Genomic DNA, 22,456 nt, shown 5'->3' with positions numbered 1-22,456 from the left:
TTGGGACTACTGGTGTGTGCCATTATGCCTGCCTTTCTACAAGGAAATTCTTAAAGATTAGTAGAGCATATAAGTATACAGTAGTCCCCGCTTACCCACAGTGTTGTTTTCTGAGGTCAATTACCTGCAACCTTGGTCAGAGATATTAAATGGAAAATAAGGATAAATAAACAGAAACAAGCAATTCATAAGTTTTAAATTGTCACTGGGCTTAGTGGCTCATGCCTGTATCACTTTGGGAAGCTGAGGCAGGTGGATCATGAGGTCAAGAGATTGAGACCACCCTGGCCAACAGAGTGAAACACTGTATCTACTGAAAAGACAAAAATTAGCTGGGCATGGTGGTGTGTGCCTGTAGTCCTAGCTGCTGGGGAGGCTGAAGCAGGAGAATCGCTTCAACCTGAGAGGCGGAGGTTCTAGTGAACTGAGATCCCACCACTGCTCTCCAGCCTGGTGACAGGAGACTCCGTCTCAAAAAACAAACAAACAAACAAAAAAAAGGAGTTTTAAATCCTATGCCCCTTCTGAACAACATGATGAAAACATTCAGAAATGCTTCTTTAATTAGCATAGCTTACATTTAGCAGATGCATATTTGATACACTGCTTTCCTAGAATGTGAAGGAAAAATGCTATAATAGTACACAGATATTTTTGTTTGGTTTTAATGGAGTATGGTTATATTAAAATTGATTTTAAAATTAGTATCATATTTTATTGAGTTATTTCTAATGTTTCTGTATACTTAGTACAAAAACATTTTGATCAAACTGCTGTCTAGGCAACAGAAATTATTGCCTGGGGAGATCCAGAAAAGGCTTCATAATGCAGGTTTAAATCCTAGCCTAAGATTTTTTTTAAGAGGATGAGATGATGTTTGCTGAGGCAGACAACAAAGTTGTTTTCTTTTTTTTGAAACATAGAGCCTTGGTTTTGTCACCCAGCCTGGAGTGCAGTGGCGTAATCTGAGCTCACTGCAACCTCCGCCTCCTGGGTTCAAACAATTCTCCTGTCTTAGCCTCTCGGGTAGCTGGGACTACAAGCACCTGCCACTATGCCCAGCTAATTTTTGTATTTTTAGTAGAGACAGGGCTTCACCGTATTGGTCAGGCTGGTCTTGAACTCCTGGCCTCAGGTGATCCACCCAAGGTGCTGGGCCTCCCAAAGTGCTGGGATTACAGGAGTGAGCCACTGCACCTGGCCAAATTATTTTCTTTTCAGGCCAGTTTCTATCCTGTGGTGACTTGTTTAGGAAAGGCCTGTATTCTCATATATTTAATATGATTTCAAGACACATTTTACTTAAAAATATAGTATAGTCTGAAGTGTGGCTATTATGATTTCCTTTTTGTGTTGAGGAAAATAAGTATTCTGTGCTTCCAGTACTTCATATACTTAAAAAATAGTCTGTATTCTCTTGTTCTGTTAGCATGTTAAGGATCCACATTTCAGTTTGCAAACCAAGTGTCTTAGTTCATTTCTGCCCCTGCAATAGAGTACTAGAGACTGGGTAATTTATAAAGAAAGAGATTTATTTGACTTGAAGTTCAAGGGGCCAGGAAGTCCTAGATCTTGGGACCACGTCTGAAGAAAGTCTTCTTGCTGTGTCAGAACATGGTGAAAGGCATCACATTAAAAGCAAGATAGAAAGATATGAGGTGAAACTCACCCTTTTTCTAAGGAACCCACTGTTTTGATGACAGCATTAATCTATTCATGAGAAGGAACCCTTATGATCTAATCACCTCTTAAAGATCTCTACTCTTAATAATGTCACAATACCAATTAAATTTCAACATGAGTTTTGAATGGAATATTCAAACTACAGAACTAAGGGGAAATAAAAGAAATGTTCACAGTGTTCAAATGTTGGGTTTTTCTTCAGGAAATAAGGTTTTTATTTCCCAGTTTTGCTTTTATTATTTTTATTTCAAAAATATGTATGTATCATTATAAAAGGTAATACAAAAAAAGATCCTATACCCATCAGTTTTTCTCAAAGGTAACATCTAGGAAGTTGACATTGATATGGTCCAATTTTTTTTTTTTTTGAGCATTTTATTTCTAATGTCTGCAATTGTTTTGATCTTATATGAAAAAAAGACTTTTGCCTTCATTTATTTTTAGGTTCATTGGATGGGGCCCTGAATATTAGACTGACAGAAAGACTAACAAGAGAAAAATAAACAAATTTATTAATGTGTGCATTGCACATTATACACTAGAGAACTTTGTGATGAGTGTCAACCTAAGTAATCAAAAAGGTCAGCATAATGTTTAAGGAGAGTTTATTCAATTGCAAAGCTAAGGTCCCTGCAAACACAGATTCCAGGAAAGTTAGTTTTCCAAAGTGTAGAAGTTTGGGTTCGCTTATACAGACAAAGCTTTCTTCTATGTAAGGGTTACTGCGGAGTTAACAAAAATCTGATTTGTTGAGGTAGTCTTTATCTTTCAGGAAAGTATATTCAACATTTTACACAAAGACGTAACTGTCATGGGGTCTTAGGCACCATCCAGTCTGAATTAGGCTGATAAAAGAGACAATCTCAAAGATGAGTGATTGGAAGGGGGAATGTCTGGTGTCTCTTAGTTGTTTACTTAACAAGATCAATGAGCAGGAGCTGTTGTCCAAGAAACTATAAGAAACAGAATTGCAAACATTCTGTGTGACTCAGTTTCCACGGTTTAACTTCCCTCTTGGCATCATACATTTAGAGGGTCCTGAAGTTTTATTTTCTTTCTGTGAGTAACTCAGAAGAGTGTACAATATGGGCTGCTGTGAGATGTAACCAAAAGAATAGTAAATTTGTAGAGAACTGACAAGACAAACGGAAGGACTTGAAGTTTCTAGGGGAAGCAAATTGTGGAAAGGTAAATATTTGGGAGAAGTTACATAGATTACTCCTGTGCTGCCTTTAGGTTTATAAGAGTATAGAGTTGTCTTCAGAAATTAAGAATCACCCTGTCCTTTCAAGTAGAAAAGAGGATGGAGAGTTTTATTGTGCCTGTTTCTTATTTGCCTGTAGCTCAAAGTAATATTTATGTCAAAATCGCATATTTTGGGGTGGCATATTCTGAACCCCTTTGTATATTATCATCTCTCGTTAATGATTGATGAAGTATTTATCATTAAAAGCCTATTTGATTATGAATTACCAATTTCAGAATGTGTTTCAAGTGGTAAGTTTTAAAAAACGAAGTTAAATGGTAACTTCATAAGTTAAATGGAGCCTCAATACTTTTAGGTTTTGTCTTTTTTGTTTGGTTGCTATTGTGGAAGATATATGTAACATGAAATTTATCATTTTAACTATTTTAGTGTACATTTTAGTGGCATTATTTACAATGCAGTGTAACCATTACCACTTGTTTTCAGAACTTTACATTATCCTATACAAAACTTTTCCACCCATAAATCAATACTTTGCCATTCTCTTTTCCTCCAAGTACCCGGGAGTTCCTTTATTCTTCTACTTTCTGGCTCTCAGTAGAACTCTCTGCGTGTCTTATATAAGTGGACTTGTACAATGTTTGTCATTTTATATCTGGCTTATTTGACTTGGCATATTTCAGGTTTTCATCAATGTCGTGCCATGTATCAGAATTCCTTTTTGTTTTCTGTATTTTTTTTGAGACAAGGTCTCACTCTGTCATCAAAGCTGGAGAACAGTGGTGTGATCTGAGCTCACTGCAACCTCAGACTCCCTGGCAGAATCTTCCCATTCCTTTGGGATGAATATGGCTGAATAATATTCTATAGTTAAACCACATTTTCTTAATCCTTTAATCTGTGGTGAACATTTGTGTTATTCCACTTCAGCTGCTGTAATAATGCTGCCTTGAACATTGATGTACACAGAGTTTGAGTCCTGTTTTCAATGCTCGAGATCCAATTTCTTCTTTGCTTTGCCAATAAATAAAAAAAGAAAAAAGAAAAACAAATCTTTTTCATTTCTGTTTGTTTGCTTGGTAGTAGCTATCCTAATGGGAGTGAATTGGTATCACATTGTGGTTTTCATTTGTATTTCTCCTAATAGCTAATAATTTTGAGGATGTTTTCATGTATTTATTGGCCATTTGTATTATTCAAGATGTCTGTTCAAGTCCTTTGCCTATTTTGAATTTTTCAGTCTTTTTGTAACATATTTTGTATTGTGCATTTTAATTCCTTATCCAGTTTATAATTTGCATTTTTTTTTCTTTTCAGTTTCTTGATTGTGGTTCATTCATGTACAAAATTTTTTAATTTTGATGAAGCTAAGTAAATCTGTTTTTTTGTTACCTGTGTCTCTGGTGTCATATCCAAGAAATCACTGTCAAATTCAATGTCATAAAGGTTTTTCCTGTTTATTGTTCTAAGACTTTAATAGTTTTAGCTCTTAAGTTTATGTCTCTGATCCATTTTAAGCTAACTTTCGCATATGACATAACAGAGGCCCAACTTTTTTTTCATACAGATACTTAGTTTTTAAAATACCATTTGCTGAAAAGACTAACTTAAATATTATAACACAGATGCCAAGCCCGTGTCTACTAGCTAGTGTTCACTCTCTTGATGCTATTTGTGATCATTCTTTGATTGTAATATCATGTAGAAAACATTAATTTTGTTCTTTGTTAATTGACAGTTCTCAATTTGACTAGGTGTATTTAGGATCTCTGATTCCCACATTGATTTTTCCCTTGAAACTTAGTTTTTAAACATTGTTGAATATAATTTATTTTTACAAACAACTTATGATTTGACTATGTATATTGTCATTTTAAACATTAAATATTAGTATCTTTAGTACAATTTTAATACTTTCGTTGTAGGTAATGATCTTTTTGTAGTTGACTTTTAAAGTAGCTTGACCTTTGTTGGTATCATGGTTGATTATTCTTGAAAGTTAGTGGAGGCTCTGAAAATCGAATATTTATGGGAATAGTTTGTAGAATGTTTGAAAGAGATGTGTGCATTTCTTATTTAAATGAGTTTTAAGGCCTATTATCTTTAGTTAAATAGTTCATAGATTATAAACATTAATTACTGTGTGATTTTAGCAATTATTCATTCTATCTGTGGACAGAACTACAAGTTGGTTTGCATTCTGCATAGGCTTATATGATATATTTAGAGTAGAAATATAAGTGTTTTAATATTTCATGATTGGATATTTTATATACATAATTCACATACATTTAAAATGTTTAGCACCCTGTTTTAAATATGTTTAAAAGCACCCTGCTTAGTGCTTGACGTCCAGTTTCTTCTTTTGTCAATAAATGAAAAAAAAAGTTATTGGCAAAGAACAACTACATTTCACATGTGAATTTGAAAATAGTTACTTGATGTGTTTCAGTAGGTTGTACATACAGGTTTTAAATGTTTTGATATACAGTGACATTGAAGAATCAGTAAAACTAGGTATGTTTTATTCTTTATGTTAATTCTCATATTATCTAAGTTGGTTTCTGAAGTTCAGGTTTGGATAAGCTATAATGCTCTAAAAATATAATCGTATTTTCCAGATTTTTTTTTTTTTTTTTTTTTTGAGACGGAGTCTTGCTCTGTTGCCCAAGCTGGAGTGCAGTGGCGCGATCCTGGCTCACTGCAAGCTCCGCCTCCCGGGTTCACGCCATTCTCCTGCCCCAGCCTCCCGAGTAGCTGGGACTACAGGCGCCCACCACTGCGCCCGGCTCATTTTTTTTTTTGTATTTTTAGTAGAGACGGGGTTTCACCGTGGTCTCGATCTCCTGACCCTGTGATCCGCCCGCCTCGGCCTCCCAAAGTGCTGGGATTACAGGCGTGAGCCACCGCGCCCGGCTTGTATTTTCCAGATTTTAAAATAGTGAATTGAATTACATGTCTCATTTATACCGTAATATTTTGTTTACTTCAAATATCTGAAGTTTTTTAATAAAACAAAAATATAAATATAGTAAATTCTTCCATACAGCCTCCATTCTTAACTATCTTGGGGAAATAACTTGATTAACACTTACATTTTCAACAATAAATTTGGAATTATAGTAATTTTATTTGGTTGAGTGTAGTGCATTGGTGTAAGCTTTGTTAAATTATGATAGACATTGAAAAGCTATAATAGAAAATGTCATTTTATGCAACTCTTAATTTAGTGCATTAATATTTTTACTTTTCTCCTGCAGCATTTTCAGTTAGCCTTGATTGACTGTAATCCATGTACTTTGTCCAGTGCGGAAAGTAAGTATTTTTAAACAAAATACTTTCAAGCAAAGAATATTGATGATACCTTTCTGTCTACTGATACCTTTGTTTTTGTTCATTCTTGAGAAAAGAAGTAGAAGGCATGTGCCTGATTCAGAGAGTTTAAGTCACTGGAGTTGAGTTGATTCGAGTACTATTTTTCTTGCCCAAAGACAGTCAGTATTATTATTTGATAACTATAGAAATGACTGGTATGTCACAGAGCACTAACAAATAGTGATTACTTACTTTAGGTAGTTTTTCTCCTTTTGTAGTGTCTATGTTTTTATATTAAAAAATTAATTCACCTTTTAATGTCTTAGAATTTGTACATACCGTAAGCCTATTTTTTGAAACTTTCTTGTGTACTTGGTGATGTTGCAAATATCAAAAGTTTTTAAAGCCAATTTTAAATAAAACCTGAATGGAAAGATTTTAAATTTATGAATAAGTTAAAAATGTGTAATTTAAAAAATAAATACTGTTTTTTGAACTCTTGAAGATGAATGACTACAGTTAATATTTTAGGGAAAAACCATGTTTAAAAAGAATATAAAAATTTAAATAATGCAATTTTCCTTTGTAATAAAAATGTTAGAATGTTAAAGACCTTTTATGTCAATTTTTTACCTATTGCAGTCTATAATTGAAAATTGCCGTATTAAGCATACCAAGTTACATAGTTACACTCCTTTTTAATGTATAGACAAGAATGAAACATGGGCTGGGAGCAGTGGCCCACTCCTGTAATCCCAACACTTCGGGAGGTGGAGGTGGGTTGATCACCTGAGGTCAGTAGTTTGAGACCAGCTTGGCCAACATGGTGAAAACCCCATCTCTACTAAAAGTACAAAAATTAGCCAGATGCAGTGGTGCACACTTGAAATCCCAGCTACTCGGGAGGCTGAGGCAGGAGAATTGCCTGAACCCAGGAGGCAGAGGTTGCAGTGAGCCGAGATTGTGCCACTAAGGCCGGGTGACAGAGTAACACGCAGTCTTAAAAAAAAAAAAAAGGATGAAAGGTGGAGTTTTTTACCCTACAAAAGATGATGTTTTGTTTTATGGGATGGTGAGGTCAGAGACCTGGGACTCCAGCCTAAATTTGTATTTTAAGTTCAGATAGTATTAGGATACCAATTACCCCTAATCTTTTTCTATTATCTTTATTTGGTGGGTACAAATATGGGGGATATGGGACATAGTGTTTGGTTTTTGGTTTTCTCTTTGGGGTGTGTGTGTGTGTGTGTGTGTGTGTGTGTGTGTGTGTGTGTGTGTGTGTGTGTGTGTGTGTGTGGTGGGTACAGATATGGGGGATATGGGACATAGTTTTTTGTTTTTGGTTTTCTCTTTGGGAGGGGGAGGGTGTGTGTGTGTGTGTGTGTGTGTGTGTTTTAATTTTGTTTTTTCATTTGAGTCAGGGTCTCACTCTGTTGACCAGGCTGAGTGCATTTAGTACAACCATGGCTCACTGAAACCTTTATATACCAGGCTCAAGTGATCTTCCTACTTCAGCCTCCCAAGTAGCTGGAACTTTAAGGGGCATGCAATGCCTGGCTAATATTTTTATTTTTATTTTTTATTTTTTGTATTTTTTGTGGAGATAGGGTTTTTCCATGTTGCTCAGGCTGTTCTTGAACTCCTGGGCTCAGGGCCTCCCAAAATACTGGGACTACAGTCACAAGTCACCGCACCTGGTACTTTTTTCCTTTTCTTAATCTGTCATCTAGTTTCTCTCCGACAATTCAGAGACATGAGATTTTGATTAACTGGATCTTATGTGGTAAGGAAAACTCTGAAAAGGGGAGGGAAGATGAAGAAAACCTCTCAACCTGTGTAAACCACAGAGGCTGTGTGTGCATATATGACTTTTTTCTTTTGTTGTTTTTATTTTTTGGGGGAGAGAGGTTATTATCTTGAAATCATACTTTTTCTTTAAAAAAAGGTTTTTCTTTTACTTTATGGCTGATTACATTTTATATTTGTCTTTTGCAAAGCAATAATTTAGTTTCAGAAAGTTTGTTTTAGTTAATTATAAAATTTTGGAGTAATTTTTGTCTTATGGAAAGGAATTTATGGTTATCTAATGCATTGTTCTCCAATTTTAGATATGGGGAACTTACTGGAAAGCTGCTTTCCAGACATTTACCCAGGTTCACTAAATCAAATCTGAAAGAGTTTAGCTAGGAATTGGTAATTGCATCAACCATCCCAGGTATAACTTATTTTTAGGAGGTTGAGAGAAATGGTGTGAGAAGCAAGGAGGGATCATTCAGAAGGGAGGAGAGACAAAGGGATGTCAGAATTTCATGATTGCTATGGGGCTTTTCTTTAAAAATATAAATATTCTGTTTATAATTTTGAAAGTTTTAAAAGATACATCTTAAAACAAGAAAAGGTGTTTATCATGAATGAATAAAAACTATAAAATTCAAATAGTTGGACTTGTAATTATCTGTTGTGATTTTGTTGTGTGCTCTGGTGATGGGGAATTGGGCATCAAGAAGGGCTGCAAAAAGAAACCAAATAGTCTGCCTTATTTGAGTCTTCAAATAAATTGTTTTGAGTCTTGCTCTTTAGGTAGTTTGACTATTTGTGTTTGTTCTTGACCACAGTGATCTATTTCTGAAGAATTAAAAGAAAACTAGGTTTCCTTATGTTGTTACTAGTATTTGATCTATAACCTAAAAAAAGTTGTTAATAAAAGATTTAATATAAAGAAAAAGCATACACATTGAAAAACATTTCTTGATTACAGAGTAAATATTATGTTTTTAAGGTAAAATTTTGAATACCATGTATTGAGATATGCAAACTTAAATGCTTATGTTTTCTTAATACTCTGGTTAAGAACTTTTTATGACGTATACTTACCTATTGTGGATTTTGGTGATTATTAGAGTTATAAATAAATTGTTTACAATATTACTTAATTTTTTATATTTTTTTTTGGCATGATCTTTGTTAGGTTTAATTGCATATTGTTTAAAACAGAAGTTGCACTGCTAGTCAAATATATATTCCATAGTTTTAGCATTTGCCTATGTCTGACATTTTATATTATCCCTACTTTTTGTTACTTTATTACATTAGACTCTATTGTAACTGATCTTTTCCCATGATCCATTGCAGTTCAATTTCATATTGCCCATTTGTATGAAACCCAGGTAAGTGTTTTAATTTAAGAACAAAAATAAAACAGTCACCTATGCTTTAGATGAAATGAAATGTACTTGAAGATATCAGGCTTTAAATGAAATAAATATACTAGACAATTTGAGTTGTGGGTATTACACTCTTTCATATATTTTGTATTTTTCTCTCATTAAATTTGTTTGAAATTTTGTTTAGTGAACAAATTGTTAAAGACAAATGAAGGAATTTAAGATTTGTATTTACTATTTGTATATAGCCGTTTCTGTAACTACCTTAAACTCTGTATTTTAATTTATTTCCCAAATACAATATTTGCCATGTGTGCAGTGCTTTGACTTCATATAATTTGCCTCTATACTTATTTATTTCCCAAATACAATATTTGCCATGTGTGCAGTGCTTTGACTTAATATAATTTGCCTTTATTTAAAAAGCTTTCATTTAACCCTGGATGTTATGTCTACTTTTATTTTAAAGTATTCATGAATGATTGTAATAAGTCATTGTTATTGAAGTTTTCTGTTTTTCTTTAAGATTGCGGTATCTTTTAAACATCATACCATTTGAAATAATAGTTACCACTACTTCAAGGCTGTTGTGTTTTTAAAGTTATTTCAGCTTTTTTTTTTAATACTTTGCTTTGTGTAGCGGATTTTGTTATATAGTATTAAGACTGTAGTAACATATGGATTAACAGTTTGTGGTGGAGTTGGTAGACTTACAAAAATTGGTAGCATTTCTGTGTATTATGAGTAGCTGAACGTTTTGAATTTAAATTGTGAAATAAAGAGAGATTTAATAACCATGTTGGGCATGGTGGCTCATGTCTAAATTTCAGCATTTTGAGAGGCCGATGCAGGAGCCCAGGTGTTTGACACCAGCCTGGGCAACACAATGTGAGACTGGTCTGTATAATTAATTGTTAGCTAAGTGTAGTGGCATGTGCCCATAGTTCCAGCTACTTTGAGGGCTGAGGCTGGAGGTTTGCTTGAAGAGTCAGAGGCTGCAGTGTGGTGTGATACTGCACTCTAACTTGTGTGGCAGAGTGAGACCCTGTCTTAAGGAAAAACAAAAAACAAACAATTTCATGGTGGGGGAAGCTTATTAACACACCTATGTAATTTTTTAGGTCTGCCCTTATGTTTCTAGTACAAGTAGAAAATAGTGTTGTAGAGAAGTAGATTTGATGCAGGATTATATGCAAGACAGGAAAGATGCTGTATTTTCCATTCTTAATGTTACTATGAGATTCAGTAAGACACAGAACATTTAACTGGCTGGTTCTTTAACTCAGCTGTGACAAGCTTCGTGGGAAGTTTTTAAGAGTTATCTATGTGTTTCTCTACCTCACTTCTCCCTGTGCTCCACAAGATACACACGGTGGCCTTAGATTTACTGAATCAAAGTTGATACACCTTTAAGTTGGGATATTCTAACCTACAGATTGATTTTGTTTTACAAAATGCATTTAAATCCATTTGTGGTGGAGGTTGCAATTTTTTGAATTTTTGCAGACATACCTTGGCGATGACCTTAAGCGGTAGGATATGAAAAAACCCCATATGCTTAGCGTTCCAATAGTGGAACACTAGGCATAAATGGGTTAAGAATTGCCCATCTTTTTCGTGAGTGTCGTGAATAAAAATTCTTAACGTGCCATTCCAAGTTTAGGGTATGTATTTTTTTCATTTATTATGTTGTTGCTGTTTTAAAAACATTTTCTTAATCTTTTGATATAGGAAAAGTAATTTTATTATTTTATTTTTTAAGAGATCAGGTGTCCCTTGTTGCCCAAGCTGGAGCACATTAGGGGGACAATTTTAGTTCACTGCAGCCTTGAAATCCTCAACTCAAGCCATCCTCCCTTTCAACCCCTGGAGCAACTTGGACTACTAACATCCAAGCCAGTTTATTTTAATTTTTATTACAGATAGGGTCTTGCTGTGTTTTTAAAGCTGATCTCAAAACACCTGGGCTGAAGTGATCCTTGCATTTCAGCCTCCCAAAGCGCTGGGATTACAGTTGTGAGCCACTGTGCTTGGCCCCAGTTAGATAATTTTTTATGACCCCAGTAAATGACAAGAACTGGTAAAAATTATACTTGACAGTAAAATATCTTGAAACTATTTTTGATTCTAACATTAAACACGCCTGATGTATTAGTCTATTCTCATGCTGCTAATAAAGACATCCCCTAAACTGGGTAATGTATAAAGGAAAGAGGTTTAATTGACTTAATTCAGCATGGCTGGGGAGGCTTCAAGAAACTTAACAATCATGCAGAAGGGAAACAAACACATCCTTCTTTATATGGTGACAGGAAGGAGAAGTGCTGAGCAATGAGGGAAAAGCCTCCTATAAAAACACCAGATCTTGTGAGAACTCAGTATTACGAGAATAGCATGAGGGTAACTGCCCCCATTATTAAATTATTAATATCTCCCATTGGGTCCCTCCTACGGTACCTGGGGATTTTGAGGACTACAATTCAAGGTGAGATTTGGGTGTGGACACATATCACATAATAGAGAGAAACTAATTTTAAATGCATTCTACCTATTAGTATGGTTTGTACAGTTGAAGATATTAAAATAATCTCAGTTTGTATCAAAGGAAAGAAATATATGAATTTTAAATGACATATAATCTAATTTTTAAAGATACAAATATAAAAAATTCTTCAGTGAGTAATCACTGAAGTTACAGAATTTTTATATTTGAATCTTTAAAAATTAGACTATACCTGTTCTTTGTGTAGTAAAGGTCAGTATAACAGAGTGGGGACATGAAGTCTAAACTGAGTACAGTCTTCTCAAAAGTGGAAAAATGGGTAGTGTGCTTTCATGTCAGTTGACATATTCAGTGGAATTCTTTATCTCAATGATACCTTTCTTGTTAATATAAGAATGTCCTCCTAATTTAAAAAATTCTGATACAAGCGTTTATCTTCTATAAGTAGGCTGAAGTATAAAATGTAGTATTGTGTGAATACATATGTAGATTTGATTTTCCTAATTTTTAACCAGTAAAGGAAAGACTGTCAGCTAGGTTTTCTCATATCCTTATAGTATCTTCTGCCACCTGATAATTACATTTTCTAAAATTTGCAGAGCTTTTCTTTTTCATAATCTTTCAATAGCCAGTTAAATAGGCTTTGTAGCTTTTTGGATAAACATATGATTTACCCTTACTGTGTTGTTACGATGATGACATTAATTGCTAAAATCAGTGTAAGTTCTTAATAAAATACCAGCAAAAATACTAACAAGAGATAAAAGTACTAAAAAGTATTGCCAATCCAAATTCAGTTACACATTGAAAGACTAACATAGTATGATCAAGAGGCCGTTATCTGTAGGATGTAGTGATCATGCAAACATTGACAAACTGATCAATGTGATATACTACATAAACATGATGAAAGATAGATGATTATATGATTATCTCAGTAGCTGGATTAAAAGCATTTGACAAAAACTCAATGTTTTCACATGATAAAAATTCTCAATAAATTACATAAGGAATGTATTTCAACATAATTAAGGCCATATATCACAGATCTACAGTTAACATCATACTCAATTGGGGATAATGGAAAGCTTTTTCACTAAGATCAGGAGAAAGACAAGGATGCCCACTTTTACTACTCCTGTTCCACATGGAACTAGAAGTCCTAGCCAGAGCAGTTAGGCATGATAAAGAGATAGAAAAATACTTATTGGGAAGAAAAAGGAAAAGAAGTTTTGGTTTGCAGAAGTCATGATCTTGTAGATGAAAAAAAAAAAAAAAACCTAATTATCACCTCCAGGAAAAATTATTAGAACTAAAAAGAAAACAAAACCAAATTTATTAAAGCTTCAGGATACAGAGTTAACATACAAACATCATAGTATTTGTGTGTGTTAATAACGAATCATCCCCAAAAGAAATGGAAAGATCTGTAGCCTGGACTATGTTAAACATCAGTGAAGGAAACTGAAGATGACAGAAATAAATAGCAAGGTCTCGGCCGGGCGTAGTGGCTCAAGCCTGTAATCCCAGCACTTTGGGAGGCCGAGACGGGCGGATCACAAGGTCAGGAGATCGAGACCATCCTGGCTAACACGGTGAAACCCCGTCTCTACTAAAAATACAAAAAACTAGCCGGGCGAGGTGGCGGGCGCCTGTAGTCCCAGCTACTCAGGAGGCTGAGGCAGGAGAATGGCGTGAACCCGGGAGGCGGAGCTTGCAGTGAGCTGAGATCCGGCCACTGCACTCCAGCCCGGGCTACAGAGCAAGACTCCGTCTCAAAAAAAAAAAAAAAAAAAAATAGCAAGGTCTCTCCATGTTCATGGATTAGAAGAATCAGTATTTATCATAATGTACAACTACACTAAGTGATGTCTCAAAATTCCAATGGCATGTGCACAGAAATACAAAAAACTATTGTAAAATTTGTGTGGAATCAGAAGACACCCTGAAGAGCTAACGGAATCTTGGACAAGATAAACAAGGCTGGGGCATTACACTTCCTGATTTTATAATATATTATAAAGCGATAGTAATGAAAATGGTAAAATAGGGACTGGTATGTAAAAAAAATACATAGACCAATACTACTTTATGGACAGCCTGGAAGAAAACCCCACATACATAGGGTCAGCTGATATTTGACAAAGGATCCAAGAAAATACAGTGGAAAAGGATAGTCTTTTCAGTAAGTTGTTTTGGGAAAGCTGGACATCCACATGTATAAAAATGGAATTAGATTTTTATCTTACACCATACACAAAAAGCAACTCAAAATGAATTGAGGATTTATAAACATAAGACTTAAAACCATAATAGAAGAAAACAGCAAGGAAAGCTGCATGACATTGATCTTAGCATTGATTTTTCTGGATATGGCACTAAAGACATAGGTAATAAAAGTAAAAATAGGTAAATTGCATCAAACTGAAGAGCTTGTATACAGCAAAGAAAGCAGTCAGCAAAGGTAGAAGCATCCAAGAAGTTTGGGAGATGATACTTGGAAACCATAAATTCCAATAAGGGTTAATACCCCAATATCTCCAAAATCCATATTACTCAGTAACCAAAAAGTAACTCACAAGTAAAAGTGGGCAAAAGGACCTGGATAGACATTTTTCCAAAGAAAGTATACTAACAGTCAACAAGTATATGACACACTGCTTAGTAAAACTAATCAGGGAATTTCAAATCAAGTCCATCGTGAAATATCACCACGTATCTTAGGATGGCTATATTAGTCCGTTTTCACACTGCTAATAAAGACATACCCAAGACTGGGAGATTTGGAAAGGAAAGAGGTTTAATTGACTCACAGTTCTGCGTGACTGGGGAGGCCTCAGGAAACTTACAATCATGGCAGAAGGTGAGGGAAAGCAGGCACCTTCTTCAGAAGGCGGCAGACAGCAGAATTGTCAAGCAGAGAGGGAAGAGGCCCTGATAAAACCATTAGATCTTGTGAGAACTCACTGTCACAAAAACAGCATAGAGGAAACCACCCCCATGTACCTGGTTTCTCCTTTGACACATGGGTATTAGTGGGGATTACAACTGAAGATGAGATTTGGGTCGGGGCACAAAGCCTCACTACATCAGTGGATGTTATCAAAAAGTTAAAAGTGTTACTGAGGATGTGGAGAAAAGAGAATGAACCATACAGTCCTGGTGGGGGATATAAATTGGTACTGCCATTATGGAAAACAGATGAAGGTTACCTTAAACATTAAAAATAGAGCTACCATATAATCCGGCCATTCACTTCATGTATATCCAAAGGAAACAACATCAGCACGTGTCTCCACTTCATACTAATTGTAGGATTATTTGCAACAGCCAAGATGTAGAAACAAACTACATGGCCATTGAAAGATGAATGGATAAAGAAAACAGGGAGAGTGTATCTAAATATATACATAATGGATTGTTATTTGACCTTTCATATAATGCAAGTTGTGAAATGTTTAAAGACCCATATATAAAGTAAGTATACACAAATGCTGTTTGCATGCAACATATGCAGTAACATCTCTAAATGTATTAGTTTTCTTCTTGGCTATTTTTTGTTCGTTTTAATAAGATAACAGGAGCATGTCATCATCTATTGTTACTTCTTTTGGTATTATTTGTACATATTTTTAACACAGTAACTCCTTAAGCCTACTTTATTTTAGTTTTGTATTTAGAAATTGCCTAAATGAATCCAGAAGTTGAATCCTTGAAAAGATCAAATGGATATTTCTCACAGGTGCAAAAAAGCAAACATGTTAGAAGTAATGAAGAAATTTGCTACAGGGTCACAGATGTGTTAATAGAAGATATTTTAGTACTACTGTATAAAAATATAACAATTGTTAAAATCTAGAAGCTTTTTCCTAGCAGAACATAAATGATGAAATTTTACCCAGAAGTAGAAAACTTGAATGGGCGAGTTGCTGCTCCAGTCCTATTCACATAAATTAATTTTTTTTATTGTTGTTGAGACAGAGTTTCACTGTTGTTGCCCAGGCTGGAGTGCAATGGTGTGATCTGGGCTCACTACAACCTCCACCTTTCAGGTTCAAGCATTTTTCCTGCCTCAGCCTCCTTAGTAGCTGGCATTATAGGCACCTGCCACCATACTTGGCTGATTTTTGTATTTTTAGTAGAGAAGGGGTTTCACCACATTTGCCCGGCTGGTCTCAAACTCTTGACCTCAGGTAATGCACCCACCTCAGCTTCCCAAAGTGCTGGGATTGCAGGCATGAGTCACTGCTCCCAGCTAGAAATTAAAATTTACTATAAAAAATTTTAAAGGAAAACTAGATGGTTTTTAAAGATGGATTTTCTGACTAGTCTTTCATATTTAGAAACTAATGATATTTTAACATTCATTTTGTTATTATAATACTGCATAATTTTGCATATGGTTTGTACAGAATGAAAAGAAGGGGGGTCTGTGACTTCTTCCTCCCTCTGCCTCTAACTATATTTATTTCCAAAGCAGCCACCAGTGTTAATAGTTGTTTGAGTATTGTACAAAAATCTTTTAATTGTTTAGGTAAATTCACAGATGTATTTGTATAATTTGTTTTTGTTTTCCTTTATTTTATTCAAATTGTATGTAGTGAGCATATTCTCTTTGACTCTTGTTTTTGTTTTTTTTTTTAACTTAATGTCTTGGAAGTTACTATTAGTACAAGTAGAACTGTATTGTATAATGTCCGTGATCTACTTTGACCGGTTTAATTAATAATTGTGAAAATTAGAAATAATGTTACTGTGAATAATTCTTCATTTAAGCTATTTTAAATATGAATGGAATGTTTACTTGATTTATTGATTATTTTATTTATTTATTTATTTATTTATTTTTGACAGAGTCTTGTTCTGTCACCCAGGTTGGAGGGCGGTGGTACAATCTCACCTCACTGCAACCTCCTCCTCCCATATGCAAGCAGTTACCCTGCCTCACCCTCCAGAGCAGCTGGGATTACAGGCACATGAGATTACAGCACGTGCCACCATGCCCAACTAAGTTTTGTATTTTTGTAGATAAAAGGTTTTGCCGTGTTGGCCAGACTGGTCTCGAACTCCTAACCTCAAGTGATCTGCCCACCTTAGCCTCCCAAAGTGCTGGGATCACAGGATTAATAATCACCACCCCCAGCCTACATTATTTCTTAAAGTAATTCATAAGTTAGAATTAGCTTTAGCACCATAAGTTTTGGTATAAGTTTTGATACTTAAAGGCAGATTTTATTCACATAAACACAAAAATTCTATGTAAAAGGTAAGCCAAATCCGGTTTTTATGTAAAAGAATATTAGGCATAGTCGTATTCTATGAATTTAACTTCATATTATATTATAAGAAAATGTTTTAAATGGGATATAAATGAAATAGACATTCAGAAATTAATAATGTAGAAATTTTTAGAAAGTATGCCTTAATGTTCTTCCCCTGGTGAATAAAAGCAGACAGAACATTCAAAAGTTGCTTCAAGATAAAGAAGTTGCATACATGTACAAAACACGAAATGGCAGAGGTGAAATAATCATTATTAGAGAAATTAAAATAGCTCACAAAAGTCTGTTCTGGAGAGCTCTATGTGAACAGAGGTTGAGACACAGAAGAACTGCCGGACTTAGTGGCTCAAACCTGTAATCCCAGTGCTTTGAGAGGCTGAGGTCAGAGGATCCCTTGAGGCCAGGAGTATGAGACCAGCTTGGGTAACATGGCAAGACTGTCTTCACAAAAAGTCTAAAAAATTTTTTTTTTAGCTACATGCAGTGGCTTATTTCTGTAATCTCAGCACTTTTGAGGCTGAGGTGAGAGAATCTTTTGAGGTCAAAAGTTCAACACCAGACTGGGCAGCATAGCCAAAAGTACAAAAATTAGCCAGGTATAGCAGTGCACACCTCTCCTAGATATTCAGGATGCTGAAATGGGCACATTGTTTGAGCCCAGGAGTTGGAGATTATAGTTAACTTTGATCGCTGCCCTGCAGTCTCAAAGACAGAGCAAGACACTGTATACTTAAAAAAAAAAAAATTGTACAATATTCTAAGGCAGTACGTACTACAAATATATCTCTTCATGTAAACATTAATATTGGTTTATATCCACAAAGTGTAATAACTTGTTAGAATTGAGTGTTCTTTTCCAGGAATATTTCTCTTATTTCTTCTTTGGTATCTTCATCAGTTTGTTTTTTTATTGTTGTTATTTTACTCATATAGATCTTGTACATGTTTGCTAGAATTACACCTACTTTATTTCGGGAATGCTATGTAAAGAGTATTGTTTTTTTAATACCAAATTCTGCTAGTTTATTGCAGGTATTTAAGAAACAATTGGTGGGGCACAGTGGCTCATACCTATAATCCCAATACTTTGGGAGGCCAAGGAGAGTATCACATGAGGTCAGGAGTTGGATACAAGCTTGACTAGCATGATGAAACCCCTGTCTCTACTAAAAATACAAAAAAATTAGGCAGGCCTGGTGGCACTTGCCTGTAGTCCCAACTACTTGGGAGGCTGAGGCTGGAGAATCACTTGCACCTGGGAGGCGGAGGTTGCTGTGAGCCAAGATTACACCATTCCACTCCAGCCTGGGTAACACAAGTGAAACTCCATCTCAAAAAATAAAAGAAACAGTTGTCTTTCTTCATATTACTCTTAGATCATGCAATTGTGAGTTAAAAATTTCAAGAGGCCTTTTTTTTTGGTCACTTCCTTCAGATTATCTACATACATTATCTTGTCCATGGAGAGAGCAGTTTTATTTCTTCCTTCCCAATCTGTAAACCTTTTATTTTTTAATTACTAATATTTTTTGAGATTTGGTTTCACTCTGTTGCCCAGGCTGGAGTATAGTGGTGTGTTCTGAGCTCACTGCAACCTCTGCCTCCTAGTCTCGAGCAATCTTCCCAACTCAGCCTCCAGAGTAGCTGGTAATACAGGCCTGCACCACCACACCTGGCTAATTTTTGTATTTTTAGTAGAGTCAGGGTTTCACCATGTTACCCAGGCTGGTCTTGAACTCCTAAGTTCAAGCCATCTGCCCACCTAAGCCTCCCATAGTGTTGGGATTACAGTGATCCCCATGGCCTGCCATCATGTGATTTTTTTAAGCCCTTTGATTTAATGGGTTACATTAATTGATTTTCAATTAAACTGTCTCTGCACATCTGGGATAAATCCCACTTGGTTGGATTGCAAAATAGGTTGTTGTATTTCATTTGCTAGTATTTTGCTGAGCATTTTCATATCATATTTACAAGATATTTTGATTTGTAGTTTTTGCTTCTTGAAATGTCTTTCTGATTTTGGATTTAGGGTAGTACTGGCCATGTAAAATGAGTTAGCAAGTACTTTGTTTCTTTCTTTTTAAAGAGATTACAGAGAATTGTAGTTTTTTCCCCCAGATGTTGGTAGAATTCACCAGTGAGCTGATGTAGGCCTATAGCCTTCTTTTTTAGAAGATTATTTATTATTGCCTTGAATTTTTTTTACTAAATATGTACTTATTCAGATTATGTGAGTTTTGGCAAATGCGTTTCAAGAAGTTGGTTCATTTCCTCTACATTTTTTGGGCATTTTTTAATTGCATTCTCTTATTATCCTTTTAATGTCCACGGCATCCATAGTTATTATTGCGCTTTCATTTCTGATGTGAGTTATTTGTGTCTTATTTCTTTTTTTGTTAACCTGAAAGGTAGGGGCTTATTGATGTATGGATCTTTTCACAGAACTAGTTTGGTTTCATTGACTTGTTTTTTATTGATTTCCTGATTTCAGTTTGATTGCATTCTGTTCTAATTTTTATTACTTAATATTTTAATATTTAATTTGCTCTTTCAGATTTTTTTTTTTTTTTTTTTTTTTTGAGACGGAGTCTGGCTCTGTGGCCCAGGCTGGAGTGCTGTGGCCGGATCTCAGCTCACTGCAAGCTCCGCCTCCCGGGTTTATGCCATTCTCCTGCCTCAGCCTCCCGAGTAGCTGGGACTACAGGCGCCCGCCACCGCGCCCGGCTAGTTTTTTTAGATTTTTTAAGGTGTATGCATAAGTGATCGATTTTCAGTACTTTTTTTTTTTTTCTTTTTTTTTGAGACGGGTCTTGCTCTGTTGCCCAGGCTGGAGTGCAGTGGCACCATCTTGGCTCACTGCAAGCTCTACCTTCCGGTTCACACCATTCTCCTGCATCAGCCACCCAGGTAGCTGGGACTACTGGTGCCCACCAGCAAGCCCAGCTAATTTTTTGTATTTTTAGTAGAGATGGGATTTCATCGTTTCAGCCAGGATGGTTTCGATCTCCTGACCTCATCATCCGCCCACCTCAGCCTCCCAAAGTGCTGGGATTACAGGCGTGAGCCACCGCTCCCGGCCAGTATTTTTTTTTTTTTTTGACACAGAGTCTCACTCTGTCGCCCAGGCTGTAGCGCAGTGGTGCGATCTCAGTTTACTGCAACCTCCACCTCCCAGGCTGAAGGAATCCTCCTGCCCCAACCTTCCAAGTAACTGGGATTACAGGCACCAGCCACCACACCTGGCGAATTTTTGCATTTTTAATAGAGACAGGGTTTCGCCATGTTGGCCAGCCTGGTCTCAAACTCCTGACCTCAAGTGATCCTCCTGCCTTGGCCTCTCAAAGTGCTGGGATTGTAGGCATAAGCCACTGCGCCCTGCCCAGTATATTCTCTTTTTTGATACGTTCATTCAGTGCTTTTGCTCCATCCCACAAACTTTTATAAGTTTTGTTTTCATTTTCATTTAATTCAAAATAAATTTTTTTATTTTCTTGAGAACTCTTCTTACTCGTGCTGTAATAGGAGTGTACTATTTAATCTTGAACTGTTTTGGAGATTAACCAGTCCTTTTACTTTTATTGACCTCTAGTTTATATCTGTCAATTCCTAAATTAAAATAGGAGTGTGCTATTTAATCTTGAACTATTTTAGAGATTAATCAGTCTGTTTAATTGTATCGACTTCTAGTTTAAGTCTGATTTGTAGATTCAAGCTGCCCTCCACACATTGTATGATTTCTTATTCTTTGAAATTTGTTAAGGTATATTTTATGTCACAGAATGTGTTGTGATTTTGTGAATATTTTATTTGAATTTAAGAAGAATGTGTATTCTCCTACTGCTGCAGGATCCACTTCCAAAACCAAATATGGGTTGAAAATGCAGTGTTTGTGGGATGAAAACCTAGGAATACAGAGAGCTGACTCTTACATACCCTGGTTACACAGGGTAATTTGTGGAGCTTGAGTATGTGTGGATTTCGGTGTCCCATGATAATTCATCCCATGAATATCAAGGGATGACTATATATTCAGTTGGTCGACAGTGTTGTTGATTTCCACTGTTTCTATGTTTTTATTGATTGCTTGCTGATTTTTCTATTTATGATAAATATATATTAAATTCTCCCCAGCTATTGAATTCATCTATGTTTCCTTGGTGTTCTGCCAGTTTTTGCCTTATTTATCCATTGTTAGGTGCATAAATGTTAAGGATTGTTATGTTTTCTTGGAGAGTGGACCCCTTTGTTACTATGTAATGCTGCTCTTTATCCCAGAAAACGTTACTTGGCTTAAAGTCTGCTGTGTTTCCAGGGTTTTTTTTTTAAATTACAATTAGCGCATATATATATATATATATATATATATATATATATATATATATATATATATTTTTTTTTTTTTTTTTTTTTTTTTTTTTTTTGAGACGGAGTCTTGCTGTGTCTCCCAGGCTGGAGTGCAGTGGTGTGATCTTGGCTCACTGCAAGCTTTGCCTCCCGGCATTCTCGCCATTCTCCTGCCTCCGCCTCCAGAGGAGCTGGGACTACAGGCGTCCGCCACCTCGCCCGGCTAGTTTTTTTGTGTGTGTTTTTAGTAGAGACAGGGTTTCACCGTGTTAGCCAGGATGGTCTCGATCCCCTGACCTCATGATCCACCTGCCTCGGCCTCCCAAAGTGCTGGGATTACAGGCGTGAGCCACCGCCCCTGGCAGCATATATTTTATCTTTTCATATCATTTACTTTTAATATTTTTAAAAATACTTTAGGTGGGTGTTTTAATTAGTAGGAAGAGTACACTCTAAAATAACAATAAATAATATAATAAATACATAAATCAGTAAGAGGTCATTATCATTGCTAAGTATGTATACTGTTCTGCACTTCTAGGCAACTGGCAGTGCAATAAGTTTATTTACATCAACATCACCACAAACACAAGTATTCCATGGCACTAAGACTTTAACATGGCTGTGATGCCACCTGGGGTAAGAATTTTTTGGATCCATTACAATCTTATGGGACCACTGTAATTTACACAATCTATCATTTACTGAAAAAGTTGTTAGGTGGAATGTGACTTTAATTTGATTAATATCTGTTTGTTTTGTTTGTTACCATTTCTTTTCGTTTCTGTTTTGTCTCTTGTTTCTACTTTTTGTGGTTTTAATTGAGCATTATATGATTCCATTTTCACTCCTGTCTTACTGTCACTTACTCTTTTTTTTCTCCCCCACCCAAAACAGAGTTTCACTCTTATTGCCCAGGCTGGAGTACAGTGGAGCAATCTCTGCTCACTGCAAC

General features: G+C 35.7%; 1 protein-coding gene across 8 annotated transcripts in view; it reads left to right on the top strand.

Annotated features, from left to right (window-relative positions):
• LOC139360952 (ubiquitously transcribed tetratricopeptide repeat containing, Y-linked) overlaps positions 1 to 22,456 on the top strand; it is a 215,591-nt gene that overhangs the window by 79,499 nt on the left and 113,636 nt on the right. For all 8 annotated transcript variants that reach the window (XM_071089429.1, XM_071089428.1, XM_071089427.1 and 5 more), the window contains exons 7-8: positions 6,151 to 6,205; positions 9,338 to 9,372. In XM_071089429.1, coding sequence (XP_070945530.1) covers positions 6,151 to 6,205; positions 9,338 to 9,372 — 90 coding nt within the window. The remainder of the gene's footprint in view (positions 1 to 6,150; positions 6,206 to 9,337; positions 9,373 to 22,456) is intronic.

This window comes from Macaca nemestrina, chromosome Y (assembly GCF_043159975.1).
Source record: "Macaca nemestrina isolate mMacNem1 chromosome Y, mMacNem.hap1, whole genome shotgun sequence".
Taxonomy (NCBI): domain Eukaryota; kingdom Metazoa; phylum Chordata; class Mammalia; order Primates; family Cercopithecidae; genus Macaca; species Macaca nemestrina.
This window is presented reverse-complemented; position numbering and strand designations above follow the sequence as displayed.